The 24,492-nt window shown below is 45.0% G+C and overlaps 1 protein-coding gene across 1 annotated transcript in view; it reads left to right on the forward strand.

The window, feature by feature from the left end:
- LOC124616556 (monocarboxylate transporter 1-like) overlaps window positions 1-22,636 on the forward strand; it is a 74,966-nt gene extending 52,330 nt beyond the window's left edge. Inside the window, exons 5-7 of the mRNA XM_047144875.1 lie at window positions 5,257-5,586; window positions 13,283-13,474; window positions 22,512-22,636. Coding sequence (XP_047000831.1) covers window positions 5,257-5,586; window positions 13,283-13,474; window positions 22,512-22,636 — 647 coding nt within the window. The remainder of the gene's footprint in view (window positions 1-5,256; window positions 5,587-13,282; window positions 13,475-22,511) is intronic.
- The last annotated feature ends 1,856 nt before the right edge of the window (window positions 22,637-24,492 follow it).

Genomic DNA, 24,492 nt, shown 5'->3' on the forward strand with positions numbered 1-24,492 from the left:
TGCCGCCGCTTCCCGGCCGTAAGCCATGAAGGTGCGCCTAAGACCAGGCTTCGCACATTCAATCCACCAACCGAGGGTCGATCGGTAACGACCACGACGCTGTAAGGACGCGTTCCACGACTCTTCGATAGCACCTTTACATGGCAGCTCGTGCAGATGGGCGACGTTCAGTTTCCAGGGGGGCCTACTGCGCCACACACGTGCAGGTTGGAGGGCAATGGTGCAAATACAGGCTGTGTGGTCGGTGAATACAGTGGGCCAGAGCTCTGCTACTCTCGTCGCCGTCGAAAGGGTGCTTGTGACGTAAATCCTGTCTAACCGACTTGATGAATGACTCGTGTAATGGGTGTAACCAGGAGGTGGGCCATTGATGTGGCGCCACGTTTCGAACAAGTGGACGTCACGCACTAGCATTTCCAATTCCGCACACGGGACGTGATGTGGCTGCTGATCAGACGGAGATAATGTTCAGTTAAAACCTCCTCCGATCACCGTATCATCTATGCGGCCCATAAATAGACGCGTAATATCTTCCGAAAAAAAAAAAAAAAGAAAAATCCGGCCCGATCTCTCCGTCTCCCTGATCCTGAAGGGGCATATACATTGATGAGTCGTACACCGTTGACAGTTACTGCCATGGCTCTTGCTCTCGGTAAGTACAGTACGTCCGTAGCCGCCAAGCCATCCCGTAGCAGGAGAACCACACCACAACCGGTAGAAGAGGCGTTGGAGATGTGGGCGGTATATCCATTGAAGTCAGGGAAACTAGCGACACATATTGCTGTAAGAGGGCCACGTCGATGTCCGCCGCATCAAGCATACGTTGTAGCATTGTCAGTTTGTGTGGTGCCCTTATCGCGTTGATATTGTTTGTGGCAAGACGAAAGGTGTGCTGCCTAGCCTCTTCACCTAGGGCAGACGCCATTGCAGTCAAAGATAACCGCAAGAGATGCCAGACCCACTAAACCCGCTACAAATTACGAGTATTTCACGCTAGGAGTGGCATCCCCAATGCCACCCCCTTCCCCTGTCACCCGTGCCCTCTCCAGGAAGTTCCCCAACATCGTCCGACCACAGTGGGTGCAACACGATGCCGTGTAGCTGATCGGCACCTAAACCTCTCTCACGTACGTCGTATTTGGTAGAGGTAGACGGAGCGCCATCCATCGACGCGACCTGCAGCATCTGTGGTGCAAGAAGTAACTGGGCACTCGTAGTATGGGCAAGTGAACCGTCTACACCACTTAGATCCTCAGCAGGCGCAGCATCCATGCCGTCTGATGAGATGTCACCTTCTTGACCGGCCCTGTGTAGGAGGCAATCGTCAGAAGGGGTCCGCCGACGTCGCTTGCGTCGTCGAGGCGAACGTTGCTTTCGAACGTGGACATCCGTATCCGAATGTGGGAGGCAATCCAGCGTCGTATCACCTTCCGCTAGGAAAGCCGCGGTCGGGACAATGTTCGCGTCCACGTCCATCGCGTTCTGAATGTTACGTTGCGTCTAAATTCCGTGGGACTGTTGGTGCTGTGGAGGGGGCGACATATGACTTGGCATCGGGAGTCCTTCCTCTTCCTCCCTTGGTACTTCTGACGTCGATGGATGTGTCTGATCGCACGTTTCGTCCTCATCTATGGTGCGCATCGTCGTCTGGGCATACGTGAGGGGCAGGATTGTCGTCCCCGTCGGGGAAACGGAGTCTCCCACTGATATCTGCGTAATTCTACGTTGTAAGCAGCTCAATCGAACATGACCGTCCTGGCCACATCCGGGGCAGGTACGCGGTTGACCGTCGTACATGATTATAGCACGACAGCCTCCGATGTTCAAATGGGACGGCACATGTTTCTTGAACTTAAGTGTAATTCGGACCACACCATTGTAGACCTTACACGTTGAGAAAGTTTGCCACTTTTCTGCAACGTGGCTGATAACATTGCCATATGGTCGGAATGCGTCCTTGACAACTTCCTCTGGGACCTCGAAGGGGAGCTGAAAAACCCTTACAGTCCTTACGCCCATGCCTGCATGATCCACCGTCACTGCACCGATATGTCCGTCAGAATCTTTGAATCCGACTGAGTTCGAGTATTTAGACACCACTGTCGCGCAGACCACTGCACTGGTCATTTTAACATAAACCACGCTCGCCGTTATAGACAAATGTATTCCGACGACAGTCGCCGGATATAAACGTAGATCGTCGCGTATGAACTGGTCTATTTCATAGGCTCGAGGACGCGCGTGGTCTGGTTGGAAAGTAATTTTGATCGTATCGTGGCGCCATGTGTGTGCCATAGTCGCACTGAACTTGGAACAAATACAACTCGCGCCGCGAGAAGGTAAACCCAAGCAAGCGCATGTACGTCCTCGCCCCACCGCAGCCGAAAGCAGACTGCGTCACGCCCCGTCCTCACAGTCTTACTTCTGCCAGTACCTCGTCTCCTACCTTCCAAACTTAACTGAAGCTCTCCTGCGAACCTTGCAAAACAAGCACTCCTGCAAGAAAGGATATTGCGGAGACATGGTTTAGCCACGGCCTCGGGGATGTTTCCAGAATGAGATTTTCACTCTGCAGCGAAGTGTGCTCTGATATGAAACTTCCTGGCGTGTTCGCAGGAGAGCTTCTGTAAAGTTTGGAAGGTAGGAGACGAGGTACTGGCAGAAGTAAGGCTGTGAGGACTGGGTGTGAGTCGTGATTGGGTAGCTCAGTTGGTAGAGCACTTGCCCGCGAAAGGCAATGGTCCCGAGTTCGAGTCTCGGTCCGGCACACAGTTTTAATCTGCCAGGAAGTTTCAATAACCTATACCTTTCATGAACCACTTACTTCACAAAAATCTTATTTATTCGAACTACTCCAATACAACGAGCGCCAATACTGCCAGCTAAATAAAAGATTCTAACTACTGAAGGCACTAAATACTGATAGGCACAGTTAGGAAATGAAAGATTTTGATAGAGAACAAACAATGTATTTACCTTAATAATGTTCAAAAGTCATCATATATATATATATATATATATATATATATATATATATATATATATATATGATATCTCAGTTCATGATATCCAGTATTACAAATTTATTCTTTCTGATGAAAGAGTCCGCTCTCAAAAATCTGCCATCTCTCTCCACACATCCGCCACTGCTGGCGGCTCACCTCAAACTGCGCAACGCTGCGCGCTGTTCACATCCAACTGCCCAACACTACAATAGCAAATATTCCAACAATGCAAACCAGCCACAGACTGCAGACAGCACAGTCAGTGATTTTCATTCAGAGCGCTAGGTGGCGTTACCAACATAAAAACCTAAACAGCCTATTTACAAAAGCTGTACATGAGTTTTGCTATTTTGGCAGCAAAATAACTGATGATTGCAGAAGTAAAGAGGATATAAAATGTAGACTGGCAATGGTAAGAAAGGCATTTCTGAAGAAGAGAAATTGGCTACCATTTCATATAAATTTAAGGGTTAGAGAGTCTCTCCTGAAGGTATCTGTCTGAGTGTGTATCCATGTATGGAAATGAAACATGGACGATAAGACATAAAGGAAGCTTTTGAAATGAGGTGCTACAGAAAAAGGTTAATATTAGATGGGCCGATCGCGTAGCTAATGAGTAGGTACTGAATAGAATTGAGGAGACAAGAAATTTCTAACACAGCTTGACCAAAAGAAGGGATCGGTTGGTAGGACACATTCTGAGACATCGAGGCATCATCCGTTTAGTAATTGAGTGTAGCGTGGGGTTAAATATCGTAGAGGGAGACCAGGAGATGAATATAGTAAGCAGATTCAGAAGGATGTAGGTTGCAGTAGTTAGTCAGAGATAAAGAGGATCGGACACGATAGAGTAGCATGGAGGGCTGCATCAAACCAGTCCTCAGACTGAAGATCACTAGAAGGACAACACTGACATTTCTTGCAAATAAACTACTTGTATGGTAACGCGGTCTTCTGTTCCCGATGACGTTGATTCCACCAGTCTCCAAACAATCGAAGTGGTTGATTTCGGTTGTCGCTTTCGTACCTCGCCATCAGGGTGACTAATTTCGATGTGTGTTTCCATCCACACGCCGTAACTCGCGCTCTAGCATCTAGGCGGTTACCGGCGGAATACAAACCACAATCATTGTAGTAAGGCGTCCGCCACTGGTAGCTGAGTGTTCAGAGCGACGGAATGTCATACCTAACGGCCCGGGTTCGATTTCCGGCTGGGTCGGAGATTTTCTCCGCTCAGGGACTGGGTGTTGTGTTGTCCTTATCATCATTTCACCCCATCAACAAACAAGTCGCCGAAGTGGCGTCAGCTCGAAAGACTTGCACCAGCAGAACGGTCTATCCGACGGGAGGCCCTAACCACAAAGCATTTATATTGTAGTAAGGTAAAAAATGTCCATGAGATGATAGTGACGGGAATACCCGCCATGGATACTCACTGAGATCAAGCACCTCAATAGTAAGAGGCAAGGGGAGACACCGCAATCAAGTACTCCAATGGTGAGGGGGCAAGAAATCAAACAACCCGACAGGAACAGAAAACTATTACATCCCCGTCGTTGTTTGCCAGATCACACTAAATGTAGTTTCCAACCAGACACTGAATCGACTAACTATATTTTACTGTACCATCAAATTTTCACCACTAAATTTCGAACACAAAAGTTTACATTTACGTCGCAAATGAAATATAGAATCAAATGCGTCTAGGGGGAACTGCAGATCACACCTGCTATTTGTTGATTACAGAACCACCTGTCGCGAAAGGAAAACAATACTTTGAGTAAACGATACGCAATACGAATAGGGCTTTCCAATTTGAAAGTGCAAAGTTGATCCCGCCCACACAGGAAGGGTGGATTTTAGGTGGACAGTTTTAGTACAGGCAGATGTCCTCTTCACCAATATTACATTTTCACCTAGAACATCTTTTTTCGTACGATACGTCGCTGTCTAGATACTTAGTTCTCTCTAGTTAAAACAGACTCCCTGTATATCGCAAAGGTGATTCTATCGAAAAAGCTGAATATTATTTTCAGCACCAACAAAAGTTCTGTGGGGCTGAAAATGTTCGCTAGGACAAGAATGCAGCCACTCAACTCCCAGACCATTTTGTCTACTTACGTGTTTTTCTGCATTTTTGTACTGCTTGAGTACTTGTTTCATATAGCCTGTACGATGTAATGGTGTACCGAGACTACTCCACAGCGATTTGAATTAGCATTTAGCGCTGATGCAGACGTGTGCTCGGCAGTTGCAGAGACACCTCCGGGTCAACGTTCGCTATGGCGACGCGCAGTGGCGTTCATGGACCTGGACTTGCTGCGAAGCGGTGCCTACCTGAACGTTATGCTGGGCACGGCTGCCATGGTGACGGCCACCATAAACTACGCCCTGCTGCTGCCCTTCTACCTGCAGCGGGTCGTCGGGCTGACGCGTTCAGACACGGCGCTCGTCATCACCATGAGGGCGATCGGCGACTGCGTGGCGCGGTTCGGCGTCAACTACTTCACGGACCGGTTCCACGTCCGGCCGCGCATTACCTTCCTCCTCGGATCTGTTTTCAGTGCAGTAACTCGCTCAGGTGAGTCCAATCGCAACTTCATATGTACTAACTAAACATTCGTCACAGCCACAATTCCGGTACCACGTTTTTGACTTCATCGTAATATTTTCAGCATACCGCACGGGTGATCAGGCATGGTTTTGATGGACACTTCTTTTTAGAATTACAATACGTATAACAGGACAAAATGTGTGCCATTACTTCGCAACTAGCGCAGTATTGTGTAGATTACACGAAGTGTCTGTGAAGTCTCTGTCCCTCAGCTCAAAATGTTGTCTTGTACACTGCCTGACACTTGCTAAACAGGAGAGTGATGTCCTGGAAGAGTACTTTGGGGACTGAATTCTGGCTCTGGGGTACCCAGAGGCCACTGGCATGGGCCTCGATTGGCCGCCACATTTTCCGAATGTGAACACATGCGACTCCTTTTTGTGGGTCTATATTGAAAACAAAGTTTACAGTAATAACCCTAAATCCACTGCTGAGCTGAAAACAACCATCCAGTAGGTCATCGACAACATCGATGTTCCGACACTTCTGCAGGTCATGCAGAATTTCGCTATTCGCCTGCACCACATCACCGCCAATGATGGTAGGCGTATCGAATATGGCATAACCTAGATCCGAATAACTGTAGTGACGTTTACACGTTGAATAAAGTGCGTGCACCTTATAGTTTGTAACTATCGTACGTCACTTTCCGTATAATACAGTAATTGTCACCCTGTATCTTCACGCAAGGTACTATCACAGTACAACAGTATTGCAGGGGGGTTATTCTCGATCATGTTCGTCTGTTCAGAGATGCGGTGGTTCAAGACTTCAGGATTATGTACGACAATGCCCGCCCGCACGGGACCATTGAGGTGTCAGACACGCTGGAAAGTGAAGATATGGAATGGTCTGTGTACTCCCCGGACCCTAGAGCATGCTTGGCTGCCCTTGGTAGATGTATTTCCCAACGAACACCCCGTCCCCACACTCTGAAAAAAGTGAAAACCGCCTTGACAAAGGAATAGGTTAACAGCCTGGATAAATAACAGGTGCAAATGCTCATTACTAGCCGTGGAGGACATACTTCGTACTAACAGTCCTATAGCGATCCATATAACCATTGTTTATGTTCATCTTTCTTACCATGAGGTGAAATATGAACCATTTTTCGATATAAATACACCACCCCACCTCTATTAGTATGTACTGTGTCCATAAGTGCCTCTGATTATTCTTGTCCAACAGTTTCTCTGTTTAGCAAATGTCAAGGTCTGAACATAAAAGTACCTACGTATAAAAGCTGTGTGTCCAAGGTATCTGTATAGGCGCCGTAGTGCCTTACACAGATACCTATGCGTCTCCATGTGCTACACTGAAGAGCCAAAGAAACTGGTACACCTGCCTAATATCGTGTAGGGTCCCCGTGAACGCACAGAAGTGCCACAACACGACGTGGTATGGACTCGACTAATGTCTGAATTACTGCTGGAGGGAACGGACACCATGAATCCGGCACGGCTGTCCATAAATCCGTAACAGTACGACGGGGTGGCGATCTCTTCACGTTGCAAGTCATCCCAGATACGTTCAATAATGTTAATGTCTGGGGAGTTTGGTGACCAGCGGAAATGTTTAAACTCAGTGTTTCTGGAGCCACTCTGTAGCAATTCTGGGCGTGTGGCGTGTCTCGACAGTCGGAATGAACAATGAACATGAATGGGTGCAGGTGATCAGACAGCATGCTTACATATCGTGTCACCTGTCAGATTCGTATCTAGACGTATCAGTGGTCGCTTATCACTCGAACTGCACATGCCCCACACCATTACAGAGCCTCCACGAGCTCTAATAGTCCCCTGCTGACATGCAGGGACCATGGATTCGTGAGTGTGTCTCCATACCCGTACACGTCCGTCCGCACGATAAAATTTGAAACGAAACTCGGCCGACCAAGCAAAGTGTTTAGAGTCATCAACAGTCAGTTGTAGGTGTTGACGGGCCCAAGCAAGGTGTAATCCTGTGTCGTTCAGTGATCAAGGGTACAATTTGCGGAAGGGTTGCACTTCAGTCACGTTGAACGATTTTTCCGGCCACAGCGATGTCGTAGATTTGATGTTTTACCGCATTCCCGATATTCACGGTACACTCCTGAAATGGTCGTACGGAAAATTCCCCACTTCATATCTGCCTCAGAGATGTGTCCCATCGCTCGTGCACCGATTATAGCACCATGTTCAAACACTCTAATATCTTGATAACCTGCCATTGTAGCAGCAATAATCGGTCTAACGACGGCGCCAAACACTTGTTGTCTTATATAGGCGTTGCCGACCGCAGCGCCGTGTTCTGCCTGTTTACATATCTCTGTATTTGAATACGCATGCCTGTACCAGTATCTTTGGCGCTTCAGCGTATTTCACCCCTGCATAGCAACTTAGGACCTAGGCTTCGAAATCCTCAACATTTTCGCCTAATTTTACGTCATTCTTGTATCGATGTCGATCCATATGTGACTTGACCGTTCCGCGCAGTGATGAGATCCACTGTTCTTGGTGACAATTTTAGTTAGGCTGGAAATGTTGCTGAGCGGCTCCCAATGCAGAGTAATGAAATTTCGGTAATACATTTGTCTCGGTAACATTTGAAAGTGATTAACATTGCAAGATCGCAGAAATATACAAGCGAGATACGCCATTGAAAATGTGAAATGCTGCTGTAACCGGCAGAATGTTGAAAGCATGCATGCCAACGTGCATGCATTGTATTATGCAGGTGCCGACGTCAGTTTGTGTGATGGGGCTTCATGCCTGTTACTCTTGGTTGGTCAATACAGGGACCGTTAATTCTATTCGTGGATGCCGCTAGAGTTGTCGGCCGATGATGCCCCATATGTGCTCTATTGGAAACAGGCTGAGACAACACGTCAACACATTGTATAGCATGTTGGGTTATAACAGTGGTGTGTGGGCGAGCGTTATCCTGTTGGAAAACACCACTGAAATGCTGCTCATCAGTGATAGCACAACAGGTCCAATCACCAGAATGACGTACGGTTTTACAGTCAGGGTGTATGGGATGACCACGAAAATGCTCTTCCTGTTACACGAAATCTGGTACCAGACCATAACTCCAGGTATGGTGTGTAGCACGGAGACAGGCCATCTGCTGGCCTCCTCATAACCAACACATGGCTATCACTGACACCGAGAAAGAAACAGTTTTCACCAGAAAACACGAGACCTCCACCCTGCCATCCAATGAGCTCTCGCTTGTCACCAGTGCAGTCGCAGACAATGGTGGTTTGAGGTTAGTGGAGTTCACGATGCAGGGTGTCTGAGTCAGAGTCGTCCTTGAAGGAACCGGTTTGTAACAGTTCATTGCCTGACTTTGGTGCCAACTGCTGTTCGGTTTGCTGCTGCGGATGCAAAGTCAATCGCCGAATACTGTGGTCTCCTCTCTCGTTAGTACCACATGGCTGTCCGAATTCCGGTCTTCTTGCAACCATATATTCCCGTGACCACCGCTGCCAGCAGTCATGTACAGTGGCTACAATCCTGCGAGGACTTTCTGCAAAGTTGTAGAAGGAACATCAAGTTCCTCGTAGCACTGTTACACGACGTCGTTCAAACTCAGTGGTGTGTCGATAATGGCATCTTTGTCGCGTTAAAGGCGTTTTTGACTAACATCAGCTCACCACTTCCAGCCTCTAAAGTGACTACCGCTGACAACTGTTGCAGCGTGCATTTAAGGCAAACCTGATTTGCATCCTCATAGTGTCGCTACTAGCCCAATTCTTACGGAACGGTGCGAAATTTATACAGACATCCTGTTTCAGATGTAGAAATACGCCTTCTAACTTTGCTTTATGTCGCACAACTCCTTGGTGTTGCGAGTTTTTTTCTCAGTGGACTTAGCTCTCTTGCCTAAGTGCTGCCTCATATTGAGCCACAACATAAGAACCAACGAGGGTTTTCCGCTTTTGTCTTGCGTTGGTTACCACTTACTTTCCAGTACATGTGTTTATAAGTATATTTCGATTCGAGTCTTATATTCAGTAGGATCTAGACAATCATCACTGCTACTGCTACTTCTTCTTCTTCTTTGTCTTCTTCCATACAGGATATAAAAGTTACATAACTCTCAACAAGCTGTATCTCAATCTCATGGTATCTGGACAGGAAATGTGATTACTACGTCTTCCATGTTTTATACGTCCACTTGGTACTTATGGATATAGGAAGATATAAGGAAGGGAGGGAACAGTCTATGAGAAACAGACATTCCATGTAAAACATGAAAATTAGCCGATAGTTCCATGATAAAACGAAGTATGGCAGCTCTGTCTTAAACTTTATACTCTCGCTAATGGCATGATTTGTCAGAACGTTTGCATGTAAACAGTGGTAAGTCCAAAGACAGAGATGCCAAAAATAGTAACCCATGCAGTGTTCGTATCTGAAGAGGGACTTTCATGGATGATTTTTGCGAATCTGAGGATGATGCGGGTAACTAAGACTCAAATGAGATCCTGAATTTGTTCCTGAACGCAAATGCCTTTCAAAAGTTATTACTAAGCAGGTAAATGTGAAAATTTATTGAAGTAAGTAAACAGTGTTATTTCCCTTACAGTGTTGTGTACGCGAAAAATGTGGCAGGATGATAGGAGAAATGTTAAGGGTTACCCTTAACATTGTTTGCGTGCATCATGCTGAATCGTAGATTAATCTTTGAGGCTGTTATAATCTACAATTGGAAAAATTGTTAATGAAAGTCTTGAGTACTAAACACTGAAACATTTTGGAACCCTTAAATTTGTATCTTACAGAGATTCCGAAGGAAAGCTTCGTTAATTCGCCCAGTAAGTAAACAGTGGTAAGACATGCTGACCCATACTGAGCGCACTAAGTTTGCAAACAAAGAATGTTAAGTACTCATCGACGAATTTATAAGAATAAAATTGTGGGTAGAATTTTCCATTTTGAAAATATGTCGTTACTGAACATACATTTGAAGCAATATCTTATCTCAATGAGAGGACTCATTTTGCTTGTACCTGAAATATCGTATTTATGAGATTTTATTGAAACGTTAATATATAATTTCCTAAAAAAACCAACTCGTCGCTTAGCTTTTTTGCAGTCGATGTCTTCATGTCTGAATCTTCAACACACCGCCAATTTACAAAAACAGCCATTTCGCGCAAGACTTCCATTCAGCTCTATAAGATGGAAGGTCTCACAGAAGCTATAAGGATTATCGAGGTACATTTATTTTTCTAAATATCAGGACTGCTTCTCTAATACTTTCATGTATTTTGAAAGCAAAACTATCGTCATTTAATAACGCCTGATTCAATAATTTCTTCGCATTCTAATCAGCAGTTTACAAGCGAGGTGTTGTAAAACGATAACCTTATAGTTTCCACAATTAGTTGGTCGCACATTCATTGATAATGTGGAGATAAGTCCATAGTCACTCGAAGCTCTCACATCGAAGCATGGATGAAACTGGGAAAGCGTCATTACCACTGTAAACATAAAAGCTGTGACCCATGTCAACTGTTGTATGTTTAAACGTGTAGTAAGTTTGCCCCCGTTTTGCTGAGTAATGGTAAGCAACTTTACTCTTGGCTGCGTCAAATTAACACACGCTGTGTGAATTATGAGAAGTAATTTCCATGTGATAAGAACATTTTTCTTCGTGTTGATGTCATGTGTTTCTATTAAAAAGCTGTAGTCTGTCGGTACAGTGAAGAGCGAGCAGCGTTTGAGGTGAGGGAAGATCCTTCCCGACAGAACCCTTTTTATAGCCAACTGGATGACTGAGAATATGTTTACCGTGTAGTGCAGCGTGTGGTGATTTACGGAGATGATTATGTCGATGCGCGTTCCATGCGTTAGTTGTACTGGTTACTGATTTCTTTACTCCGTGACACGTTAACGCATTTAACGAAAAATAAACGCCCCCAGCCGTGTCTGAGCACTGCACTACTACTCAAGCTGCAGGCCACCCTAAATGCAGGAAACGTCAAAATCAGGTGAAATTTGCGGCGTGCGTTTGCGGTGATGAGAGATGCGCATGGTTAGCATTATTTCAGCTCAGGCGCACATCACGGGCGACAGTAGCGGCATCTACAAGCGCTGTATTAAGGGGGAACAGGCGTCCGTGTGGACGTATTGGAATTATTCTTTCATGCTGTTGTTTTGCGAAAGCAGCTACAGTATGCCTCGTAGAAGACAGAGAGCGTCTTTCGATCATGTTTTGGAGTTCGACTGGGGAAGAATAGTTGCCTATAGCGGTTTGTCCTTCAGAGTAATCGGTGATCGTGCAGGACGGAACGAAGCAACTGTGCAAGAGGTAAGGACGGACCTAAGGACCGATTGCACCCACCTCTTTGTACATATGTCAGTGATGGATCGCTCAGCCACATCACGAACCATATGACTACAATTTCGGCCTGTTACACAACAAACGGTTCCGCGCGTACCGTTTCACGTCGTTTGCTGCAGAGGGGCTTTCATTGCTGCGTTTACCACTGAGTAGCCGGCAAAGGCGCGATGAACGACTCACATGAACAACCGAATGAAACGACACTGTCTTTACCGTCGAATCCCGATTTTGACTGCACCATAACGATGGTTGGATTAGAGTATGGCCGCGCGGAGTGGCCGCGGGTTGAGTCGCCATATCACGGATTGCGCGGCCCCTCCCACCGGAGGTTCGAGTCCTGCCTCGGGCATGGTTGCGTGTGTTGTTCTTAGTGTAAGTTAGTTTAAGTAGTATGTAAGTCTAGGGACCGACGACCTCAGTTGCTTGGTCCCTTAGGAATTCACACACATTTGAACATTTCAAAATTAGAGTCTGAAGACACCGCAGTGAGAGACAGCTGAACTGTTGCCTTATGCACCGCCATATTGGTCCTGGGCACAGTGTTATGGTTTGGAGTGGTTTTGGATACCACTCTCGCACCCCATTAGTACGCACTGGCAGTACATCTCTGAAGCGTTTGAGCCTTTGTCCTCCCATACCTTCAGAGCTTGCCGACGGCCACGCTGCAACAAGATGATGCGTGACCACGCGTGACACGCAGTGTTAAAGACTTCTTCGTTGCCCATCAGACTGCATTGCTGCCTTGGCCTCCCTGTTCTCCATGCTCTCACTGATCGAAATCGCTGGTCTATGACTGCGGAACTACTAACCCGGGATACACCAGTCGCTGCTACACTAAATCATTTGGCAATATGTGGAAGCAGCATGAACTGCTATACCCCAACAACACATCCAGAGCCTCTTTGATTCAATGCTGATGCCTGTAGCAGCGCTTATAGCCGGCACTGGCGGCAAAACTCAGTAGTGAATTCAATATCTTACTCAATTCACAGGGGCTGTATTTTCAGTGACGTGCTCTTTCTGCAACGTGTTATCTCCCGTATCATTTGGGCTGTGGTATCGGCGCTCCTTGTTGCATTTTGGATGGCCTGCAGCGTATTTAAAAGGGGCGCTGCGGAAGGGCCAGTATACCACAGGGAAACAGGTTGTAGGTATGTAGGTATTCCTTGCGACGTAGTGGGGTAAAGAGTGGGAAGTAACCAGATCTCAGGCTCGTGTTCAGTTTAACAATCGACTGTGTCAACATTTCATGTCTTTGTCACTATACCCACGAACGTCCAGTAATGAAGATATCCTCGTTTCGCCATTGTGTGATTACCCCTGTTTGCAGGGCTGGCCATGTCTTCATCGTTGGTGATGTTGTGCGTGTGGAGTGCTTTGTGTGGATTCTGTCGGGGCTCTGCTGTTGTCAACACCAACCTCTGCGTCGCAGAAGTCTGCCCTGAAGAGAAGCTGCCAGCTGCCGTCGGACTGAACATGGTGTTCTGCGGTATCATGCTGTTCGCCTTCGGGCCTATTATAGGTAAGCTCGCTGTTCTGCATACACCCTTCGCCTTTTATAACCGAGGGCTGGCGATAATTATTTTGAATAACTGATAGTAACCATTCTTCGCTATACACACTGTTCTATCGGGACCATTCGACAGACTCCTAAATATTCACGTTGTGCTTTGTATGTTCATTTTAGGATCCTGTGGGAATGCTTTGCCACAAATACTGACTGTAACTAGTAACTCTAAAGTTTTCCTTTCTTGTCAGTAGCACAAAAGCATGATGACTGTCCTCTCTGTGGGGTGGAGAACAAACAGTCTGATAAGAGGATTATTTTTTTTCAACCCCTGATCAGTTGCGAAATTGAAATCACAGTGAAAATCCGATGAAGATTCGTGCAGATGCGTGCACAGTGTCCCTAGTACGCCCACCGACTGCGTCAGGTGACACGTTTCAGTTATCAGCGCACAGTTAGCACGTAAAAATGCCTAGAACAGTAATGTCTCCTGTTAAATGTAAGGTGACTGCTGAGGGGTTTCGTTTTGATCACAAGCATACCACATAACCTAACAGTCATGGGTTCCCTTCTTGGTGGCAATTCTTGGCTGCATACTGCATATGCAATGAATACAGTTCTACAATGTTTTTGATGGATGTATTTGAACACCCACCACACAACCTGGAGCTCGCTCCCCCTGATCTTCATCACTTCGTTAACGTGAACCGCTTGCCATGAGGACAGCGTTTTGGTAAAGACAGCGAGCTGCAAATCAGCGCAGAGAATTGCTTGAAAGCACATGCGGCTGCGTTCTATGACAAGAGTACTGGTAAGTTGGTACAACACTACAGCAAATGTCCAAATTGGAGCGGCGACTATGTAGAGAAATACAGGGTGTTTCAAAAATGACCGGTATATTTGAAACGGCAATAAAAACTAAACGAGCAGCGATAGAAATACACCGTTTGTTGCAATATGCTTGGGAAAACAGTACATTTTCAGGCAGACAAACTTTCGAAATTACAGTACATACAATTTTCAACAACAGATGGCGCTGCAAGTGATGTGAAAGATATAGAAGACAACGCAGTCTGTGGGTGCGCCATTCTGTACGTCGTCTTTCTGCTGTAAGCGTGTGCTGTTCACAACGTGCAAGTGTGCTGTAGACAACATGGTTTATTCCTTAGAACAGAGGATTTTTCTGGTGTTGGAATTCCACCACCTAGAACACAGTGTTGTTGCAACAAGACGAAGTTTTCAACGGAGGTTTAATGTAACCAAAGGACCGAAAAGCGATACAATACAGGATCTGTTTGAAAAATTTCAACGGACTGGGAACGTGACGGATGAACGTGCTGGAAAGGTAGGGCGACCGCGTACGGCAACCACAGAGGGCAACGCGCAGCTAGTGCAGCAGGTGATCCAACAGCGGCCTCGGGTTTCCGTTCACCATGTTGCAGCTGTGGTCCAAATGACGCCAACGTCCACGTATCGTCTCATGCGCCAGAGTTTACACCTCTATCCATACAAAATTCAAACGCGGCAACCCCTCAGCGCCGCTACCATTGCTGCATGAGAGACATTCGCTAACGATATAGTGCACAGGATTGATGACGGCGATATGCATGTGGGCAGCATTTGGTTTACTGACGAAGCTTATTTTTACCTGGACGGATTCGTCAATAAACAGAACTGGCGCATATGGGGAACCGAAAAGCCCCATGTTGCAGTCCCATCGTCCCTGCATCCTCAAAAAGCACTGGTCTGGGCCGCCATTTCTTCCAAAGGAATCATTGGCCCATTTTTCAGATCCGAAACGATTACTGCATCACGCTATCTGGACATTCTTCGTGAATTTGTGGCGGTACAAACTGCCTTAGACGACACTGCGAACACTTCGTGGTTTATGCAAGATGGTGCCCGGCCACATCGCACGGCCGACGTCTTTAATTTCCTGAATGAATATTTCGATGATCGTGTGATTGCTTTGTGCTATACGAAACATACAGGAGGCGGCGTGGATTGGCCTCCCTATTCGCCAGACATGAACCCCTGTGACTTCTTTCTGTGGGGACACTTGAAAGACCAGGTGTACCACCAGAATCCAGAAACAATTGAACAGCTGAAGCAGTACATCTCATCTGCATGTGAAGCCATTCCGCCAGACACGTTGTCAAAGGTTTCGGGTAATTTCATTCAGAGACTACGCCATATTATTGCTACGCATGGTGGATATGTGGAAAATATCGTACTATAGAGTTTCCCAGACCGCAGCGCCATCTGTTGTTGAAAATTGTAACTACTGTAATTTCGAAAGTTTGTCTGCCTGAAAATGTACTGTTGTCCCAAGCATATTGCAACAAACGGTGTATTTCTATCGCTGCTCGTTTAGTTTTTATTGCTGTTTAAAATATACCGGTCATTTTTGAAACACCCTGTAGCTGCAAAATGTAGCTAAATGTTGCAAGTAAAACAATTATAATTTCCCTTTTCGCTACCGATCAGAGATTAAAACAGAAGTAGTCCTCGTAATAGTGTCAGAGAAGGGTAAGGTGCACAGAATTCAGTAAAATTTCCTGGATAATCACCGGTCGCAAACGCACCGTTGTGGAGCTACAGCCATAAAAGGACTGCCAATCGTTATTCTAACTATATCTCGGCCCGTTCCATCAGTTCCCCATAAACTTTCTATATCTTTATGGCCATATTTGAGTACACCTGATAATAACAACAATCCAAAAAGTGCTTTCATTTCCATAATACTCATATGGTTAGTGTAAGTAGCATTAGTTTTATAATCTGTTGTTTTCTGATTAGTGTGAGTGCAAATATGTGCTATCCTTTCATGTGATATCAGCAACTTCCATGATTCGGTTGGTGACATGTTCCGTTTTTCACGAGCTATACCGATGATACCAGGCAGGTGAGTGATGATGTTGTGGTTTCTGACTCTGGACCTAGCTGGTGGATAAGTAGACCACTTGGATCGATTTTTACCTCGAAAATATAAACTACTTGACAGCTGGCTATCTCTACTGAATCATCAGACAATGAATTAATTCAATCAGAAGAAATTTCTTGTTGTGTATTTTCATCGTCACTTACGTTCTCTTCATCACAAGGTTGCAAATCACTTAAAGATTAGATTCTGTGTTTGAATAATTTTCGTCTAATAATAGCTCACAAATTTCTTTTTCAGTGAGACCCCGCTGCATTGTGACAATAAAGCGCCTGAAACACCACAAAATATGTCAGTATATACTGACAAAAAAAATTCCGTATCTGGAATGGCGGGTCAAATTGGACAGAGGGATGGCACTTACCTCCAAAAATTTCGAGCAGTGAGCTCCCGGTCCCTGGTGCACCTCACAATGTACTGAGATTACATTGGCGCGCGAACTGAAACTTTGCGAGTTCCCATTGTTAGACGGTTTTATTGTTGTCAGCGGGTCCAAAATGACCCACGGTACCGGTTAAAGGTTAAGTGAGTGGGGTAGGTACGGTAACACTCGCACTTTTTCCTTCTCCGAGAAGTCCATTGTTGTCGGCCGTATGCGCTCAGGCAGTGTCGTGACGCAGAAGAAGTTGGTCACTCGTCAAATTTGAATGCTGTGACCTTCATGTGACGTTGATTTTCGGCAGACATTTAAGTCGCAAACCACTCAGCACTGACGGTGCGACGTGTGTACAGAGTCACTGATGTGAGATGAAGCGTTTTAGTGAAGAAAGTGGCTACTGTCTTCTTTCCAGAGCTCGTACTTCTGCTAAACTTCGTGGGTGGTTCCTCACCTGGAAAGCACCGTACTGAGGACTGCCTCTTCGTTTCGGTGTCACATTGACAAGCCCGTGTTTCTTCATCTATAACGATCTTGTAAGTGTCTTTGGCCCGCTCTTTATCGAATTTTTCAAGCATGAAACGTCGCCAGTCGATTCAGGTATGTAGTTGATCTGCTCTCGGTGAATGTGGCACCCAGCGGTCACATCTCTTGGTTAGGCCTAAATGGTAGTGAATGATGGTGTGCACTTCAATCAATATAATATTTAGCGTCCCTTGAATGTTACGAATATGAGATAAAGACTATCTTCGATGATTTTCCTCAAAGTATCCTCAAAGTGTCCAAGGAATAGAAAGTGTCCAAGGAATAGAAACGCAACTGGAATCACTCAACAGAGGAAAGTCCACTGGACCTGACGGGAAACCAATTCGATTCTACACAGAGTACGCGAAAGAACTTGCCCCCCTTCTAACAGCCGTGTACCGCAAGTCTCTAGAGGAACTGAAGGTTCCAAATGATTGGAAAAGAGCACAGGTAGTCCCAGTCTTCAAGAAGGGTCGTCGAGCAGATGCGCAAGACTATAGACCTATATCTCTGGCGTCGATCTGTTGTAGAATTTTAGAACATGTTTCTTGCTCGAGTATCATGTCGTTTTTGGAAACCCAGAATCTACTCTGTAGGAATCAACATGGATTCCGGAAACAGCGATCGTGTGAGACCCAACTCGCTTTATTTGTTCATGAGACCCAGAAAATATTAGATACAGGCTCCCAGGTAGATGCTATTTTCCTTGACTTTCGGAAGGCGTTCGATACAGTTCCGCACTGTCGCCTGATAAACGAAGTAAGAGCCTACGGAATATCAGACCAGCTGTGTGGCTGGATTGAAGAGTTTTTAGCAAACAGAACACAGCATGTTGTTATCAATGGAGACACGTCTACAGACGTTAAAGTAACCTCTGGCGTGCCACAGGGGAGTGTTATGGGACCATTGCTTTTCACAATATATATAAATGACCTAGTAGATAGTGTCGGAAGTCCCATGCGGCTTTTCGCGGATGATGTTGTAGTATACAGATAAGTTGCAGCATTAGAAAATTGTAGCGAAATGCAGGAAGATCTGCAGCGGATAGGCACTTGGTGCAGGGAGTGGCAACTGACCCTTATCATATACAAATGTCATGTATTGCGAATACATAGAAAGAAGGATCCTTTATTGTATGATTATATGATAGTGGAACAAACACTGGTAGCAGTTACTTCTGTAAAATATCTGGGAGTATGCGTGCGGAACGATTTGAAGTGGAATGATCATATAAAATTAACTGTTGGTAAGGCGGGTACCAGGTTGAGATTCATTGGGAGAGTGCTTAGAAAATGTAGTCCATCAACAAAGGAGGTGGCTTAAAAAACACTCGTTCGACCTATACTTGAGTATTGCTCATCAGTGTGGGATCCGTACCAGATCGGGTTGACGGAGGAGATAGAGAAGATCCAAAGAAGAGCGGCGCGTTTCGTCACAGGGTTATTTGGTAACCGTGATAGCGTTACGGAGATGTTTAGTAAACTCAAGTGGCAGACTCTGCGAGAGAGGCGCTCTGCATCGCGGTGTAGTTTGCTCACCAGGTTTCGAGAGGCTGCGTTTCTGGATGAGGTATCGAATATATTGCTTCCCCCTACTTACACCTCCCGAGGAAATCACGAATGTAAAATTAGAGAGATTAGAGCGCGCACGGAGGCTTTCAGACAGTCGTTCTTCCCGCGAACCATACGCGACTGGAACAGGAAGGGGAGGTAATGACAGTGGCACGTAAAGTGCCCTCTGCCACACACCGTTGGGTGGCTTGCGGAGTATAAATGTAGATGTAGAGGTTTTTTGGGTCACTGCTGTTGTTAGGCGACCGGGACAAAGTTCATCTTCAAGACACTCCTTGCCCGTTTAAAAATCACGAAACAAATTTCCAACGGTGGCCCTAGAAGAGCCAGATTCACAAAAAAATACATACTAGTGAAGAGTGGTGTTCTGCATTTAGCTTAGTTTTCTAGTCACAATAGGTGCACGAAAATCACGGCGCGACAGATCCTCTCGTTCTTTGTCAGACTTAGCACTAACAGTGTCTTAACTAACCTCCTCAGTCCGGTTTGAAATTCAGCTTTGAGGGACTGCCGCACATACACGCTCAAAGGTTGAGAAACCACGATGTTTCAGACTGAAATAATCCAATTGCTGTCACACTTCCGACCTTCGATACTGTCCTCGTGTAGCTAACTTAGAGCTACTAATGTCGTTTATCTGGAATTTGTTTCGACCATGATACCACCGCTCCTGACACTAATCAGGTGGTGATAAGGCTTGTTTGAAACATACCATTAGGGTAACAATGAAATCTTAGATTTGTTGGCAAGATTTTTGCATAGTAGAGAGCATGTGTAAAGGAAATCGCATACCAGACAGTAATGCGATCAGTTATGGAATAGGTTTTCTACAATTCTTGTGAAGAACATGTGACATAACAAATCGAATGAATTCACAGCACCTACTAGGATCATAGTAAGGCGGCATACTCCATTCGGAAAGAGAGATGCTCGAAAATTTTAAATTGTAAACCTAGCAAGACCTGCGCCGTTGTTCTCACGAAGCGTGGGGATTATGACAATCAAAACAGCTCAGAGGCGTCTAGTTCACTGCTTGTTCCTCTCTCAATACGCGGCTTTAAAAGGATATACAATTTATAATGCAGATACGCCACAACTTTGTACAGCGGCTCGGAGCACGTACAAGCTAACTGGACAAATTACTAGTCACGCGCATAGTAAAACAAAAAATGTTCAAATGTGTGTGAAATCTTATGGGACTTAACTGCTAAGGTCATCAGTCCCTAAGCTTACACACTACTTAACCTAAATTGTCCTAAGGACAAACACACACAAACACACACACACACACACACACACACACACACTCTCTCTCTCTCTCTCTCTCTCTCTCTCTCTCTCTCTCTCTCTCTCCCTTCCCCCTGGACCTCTGTAGGTGATTAACACTGAGGTGACAAGTCATACGATAGCGATCTGTACATATGCACATGGTGGTAGTATCGCGTACACAAGGTATAAATTGGTAGTGAACTGACGAAGCTGTCATTTGTACTCAGATGATTCATGTGAAGAGATTTACAACGTGATTATGACTGCAGGACGGCAATTATAAACTTTGAAAGCGGAATGTAGCTGGAGCTAGAAACATGTGACATTCCTTTTCGGGAACCGTTAGGAAATTCAGTATTCTGAGATCCGCCATGTCAAGAGTATGCCGAGAATACCAATTATCAAGCATTACCTCTCACCACAGACAACGCAGTTGCCAACGGCCTTCACTTAACGACCGAGAGCAGCGGCGTTTGCGTAGAATTGCCAGTGCTAACAGACAAGCAAAAGTGCGTGAAATACTCGGAGAAATTATTGGGAGACGACGAACGTATCCATTAGGACAATGCGGCGATGTTTGGCGTCAATGGACTATGGCAGCAGACGACCAACGCGAGTGCCTTTGCTAATATGACATCGCCCACAGTGCCTCTCTTGGGCTCGTGATCATGTTGGTCGGACCCTAAACGACTGGAAAACCGTGGCCTGATCAGACAGTACCGATTTCAGTTAGTAAGAGTTGATGGTAGTGTTAGGGTGTGGCGCAGACCCCACGATGCCGTGGACTCGATTTCTCAAGGTGCTATGCAAGCTGTTAGTGGCTTTGTAATCATGTGAGCTTTGTCTATATGGAATGGATCGGGTCCTCTGGTCCAATCGAACCGATCATTGACTGTAAATCGTTATGTTCGTCTACTTGGATACCATTTGCCGCCATTCATGGACTTCATTTCGAAACAACGATGTCATGTTATCGGGGCACAGTTGTTCGCGAATGGTTTGAAGAACAATCTGGGCAATTCGAAGGAATGATTTTGCAACCCAGATCGGCCGATGTGCATCACTTCGAACATTTATAGGACATGACTCAGAGTTCAGTTCGTGCACAACATCCTGCACTTTCGTGGTTATAGACGGCTCTAGAAGTAATGCGGCTCATTATTTCTGTTGTGGATATCTCAAGAGTTATTGAGTCCATGCCACATCGAATTGTTGCGCCACGCCGGACAGAAGCACAAACAACACGATACCTCAATGTAGTACTGGTACCAGGTGACTGCGTGACCCTGCTATACTGGCTCGAATCATCCTAGCGAAGTGGTATTTACGTGCAAATAGTTTGGATGGAATCAGCTCTAAGATGGATCGACGTGGACATGACAGAATGGCAGAAAAGAACTAGTCTGTTGGAATGTGCCCATCACCATGCCGTGAAAGTAGCTGATCGAATTGTTCATTTATCAACGCGTATTTTCCAACGTGTGTACAAGGGGTGGTGCAACGCTCCCACCCATATACCACACCGTAAAAACAATGGTTGTAATAAAATAATCCTAACCATCACGGACCGGGGACAAATATCACGCCTTGTCAATGACGAAAGGTTTCAAACATCATCTTTGATCTAAAACCTCATTCGCACTGTTGGTCTGTTCCTCTGAAAGTCATTTCCTCACAAATAAAGTAACACATTCAATATATTTCTTACCAAGTACTATGAAGGCTAATATCTTTGTTGCAAATTGCTCCGTGGCTTGCATAATTAAGCACAAACATTTGAAAAGTTTTCGGTTTTTGCGTGTAATAAATGGCGTAAGGTGGACATCGTATACAGATTTTGTAGGAATCAATAATTCATGTGACTCATCATACTGATTTATTGCTACTTTGTACCAGTTAAGCTAATGTTTCTGAATGTCAGTGAAAAGATCTCGTACTTGAAGTTGTGACAGAATTCTCCCGATATACGACTGTCTCTTTCCATAAATCGCTTGAATTTTCCTCTGCTGTACGTGACTTGGTATCAGAAGTTATGCTCTGCTTTTAGCAAGTGCATAAACGTTTCCAGTTTTCTGGTCGTTATAGCTGCTTCTACAGTCACCGCAATAAGAACTGGAAGAAAAATATTTCCTTACTTTTTCATCATTTTCCTGTTCTCTCTGGTGCCTGCTGGAGGCTGATACGAGATAAAATCTATAATTCACCATAGAATTTTCGTTCACTTTTTATTACCGTTTATTTCATTTTTGTGCAAGCATTTACATATATTCTTATCCTTTTAAAAATCTGTGTTCTAAGTCTGTCTTCTTGTAAAAGACAAACCCAAATTCTTAAAGCAATTAATATTCAGAATCTCTTTTCGTGTTCTAGGTTACATCCGCGACGAGACAGGAGATTATCCGTTGTGTATACATATCCTCACTGGCCTGTTGTTTTTCTGTATGCTGCTCTGGCTTATTGAAGACGTCGTCCACTGGTACCGCCAGAAGAGATGATTGCAATCGTTCATCAATCATCGAGCGTAAATGAACGCTAACCGCAGAATCTCTCTGTTTCCATTGTTGCCGTCAACAGAACTCTTAGTGCAGCTGGTGGTGGAGATCAGCGAGAGCGTTTGGTGGAGAGGCAGTATCCACGTCGGCAGGGCATTATTATGACTGGGAGCAAGAAGACATGTGCAGACAGCACTACTTATTGAAGTACTGCATGTTTATTTTATTATAGCCATTTACTGTAAAGGTAAACAGTTAACGCCAAGGACTCTTAAATATCAATATTGAGATCTCTGCACAAACGTAAATGACAGAACTGGAATATATGTGAAATTCCTGTAGTTTCATAAATATAATGTATAATATTTGTTCCTGGTAAGTGCAAGAAAGGCACTCTGAATTTCACACGTTGCGTGATGTGTTATGAGGAGAGAGAACTTAATATTAGATCTCATAAAAATTACTTAATGTGTTCGACATATTTTTTTATCACATGACATTGTATTAATTTTTGGGTATTATGAATGGTACTGTACTATAATTCGAATGAAATAGTGTGAGTTGACCTTCCGTGCCTGTGTCTCAAACTGGAAATAAATCACTTTTAGTACAAAACTTTAGTCGAAATTGTCGCTGATGACAATTCGTAAAGCAGATGGAGCAGAATTGCAAACAACATGTAAAGCGCGTTGTTCTGAGCCGCCTCTTGCTGATTAACCTCATCCACAGAAACAGATACATTCTTCTGCATCAGTAAAAAACGTATGATTAGCTCTAATCGTAGTATTCAACTCAGCATATGACGAATTAGTAGCATCTGAGAGTGTAGATATCTCCCAAATAAGTTTCATCATAAGTATGAATGGGTTTCTTTTACTTTCCTATTAGGACAGTAAGTGGCGTAAATACTATGTAACACTGATAGAAAGCAACTGGTCAGATATTACATTAGACCCGTACATCAACATGATAATACAAGCTTTAACATAAATAGCTGTTCCGATACTCATTCTTTGTTACTGAATCTGTCTCTCTGATACCACGAAGTTAATATGGTAAATGTATTTGACTGTGATATAGTTAACATATCGCCTTGTCAGTGGCAGAGACACGGATTTACCAAAGAAGAACAGGTTCGCCACTCGATGCCCGTTATCGACGCAACCAACTCTGCACGCGTCCCCAGGAGTTGGGATGCACTGGCAGATGTCATTTCAGGTTGAAGCGGTGGCATCTCTTTCATACTTGACACGTGAGACATTCCTGTCAAAATACAGGGTTATTACAAATGATTGAAGCGATTTCACAGCTCTACAATAACTTTATTATTTGAGATATTTTCACAATGCTTTGCACACACATACAAAAACTCAAGACGTTTTTTTAGGCATTCACAAATGTTCGATATGTGCTCCTTTAGTGGTTCGGCAGACATCAAGCCGATAATCAAGTTCCTCCCACACTCGGCGCAGCATGTCCCCATCAATGAGTTCGAAAGCATCGTTGATGCGAGCTTGCAGTTCTGGCACGTTTCTTGGTAGAGGAGGTTTAAACACTGAATCTTTCACATAACCCCACAGAAAGAAATCGCATGGGGTTAAGTCGGGAGAGCGTGGAGGCCATGACATGAATTGCTGATCATGATCTCAACCACGACCGATCCATCGGTTTTCCAATCTCCTGTTTAAGAAATGCCGAACATCATGATGGAAGTGCGGTGGAGCACCATCCTGTTGAAAGATTAAGTCGGCGCTGTCGGTCTCCAGTTGTGGCAAGAGCCAATTTTCCAGCATGTCCAGATACACGTGTCCTGCAACGTTTTTTTCGCAGAAGAAAAAGGGGCCGTAAACTTTAAACCG

Source organism: Schistocerca americana, chromosome 5 (assembly GCF_021461395.2).
Source record: "Schistocerca americana isolate TAMUIC-IGC-003095 chromosome 5, iqSchAmer2.1, whole genome shotgun sequence".
Classification (NCBI taxonomy): Eukaryota; Metazoa; Arthropoda; class Insecta; order Orthoptera; family Acrididae; genus Schistocerca; species Schistocerca americana.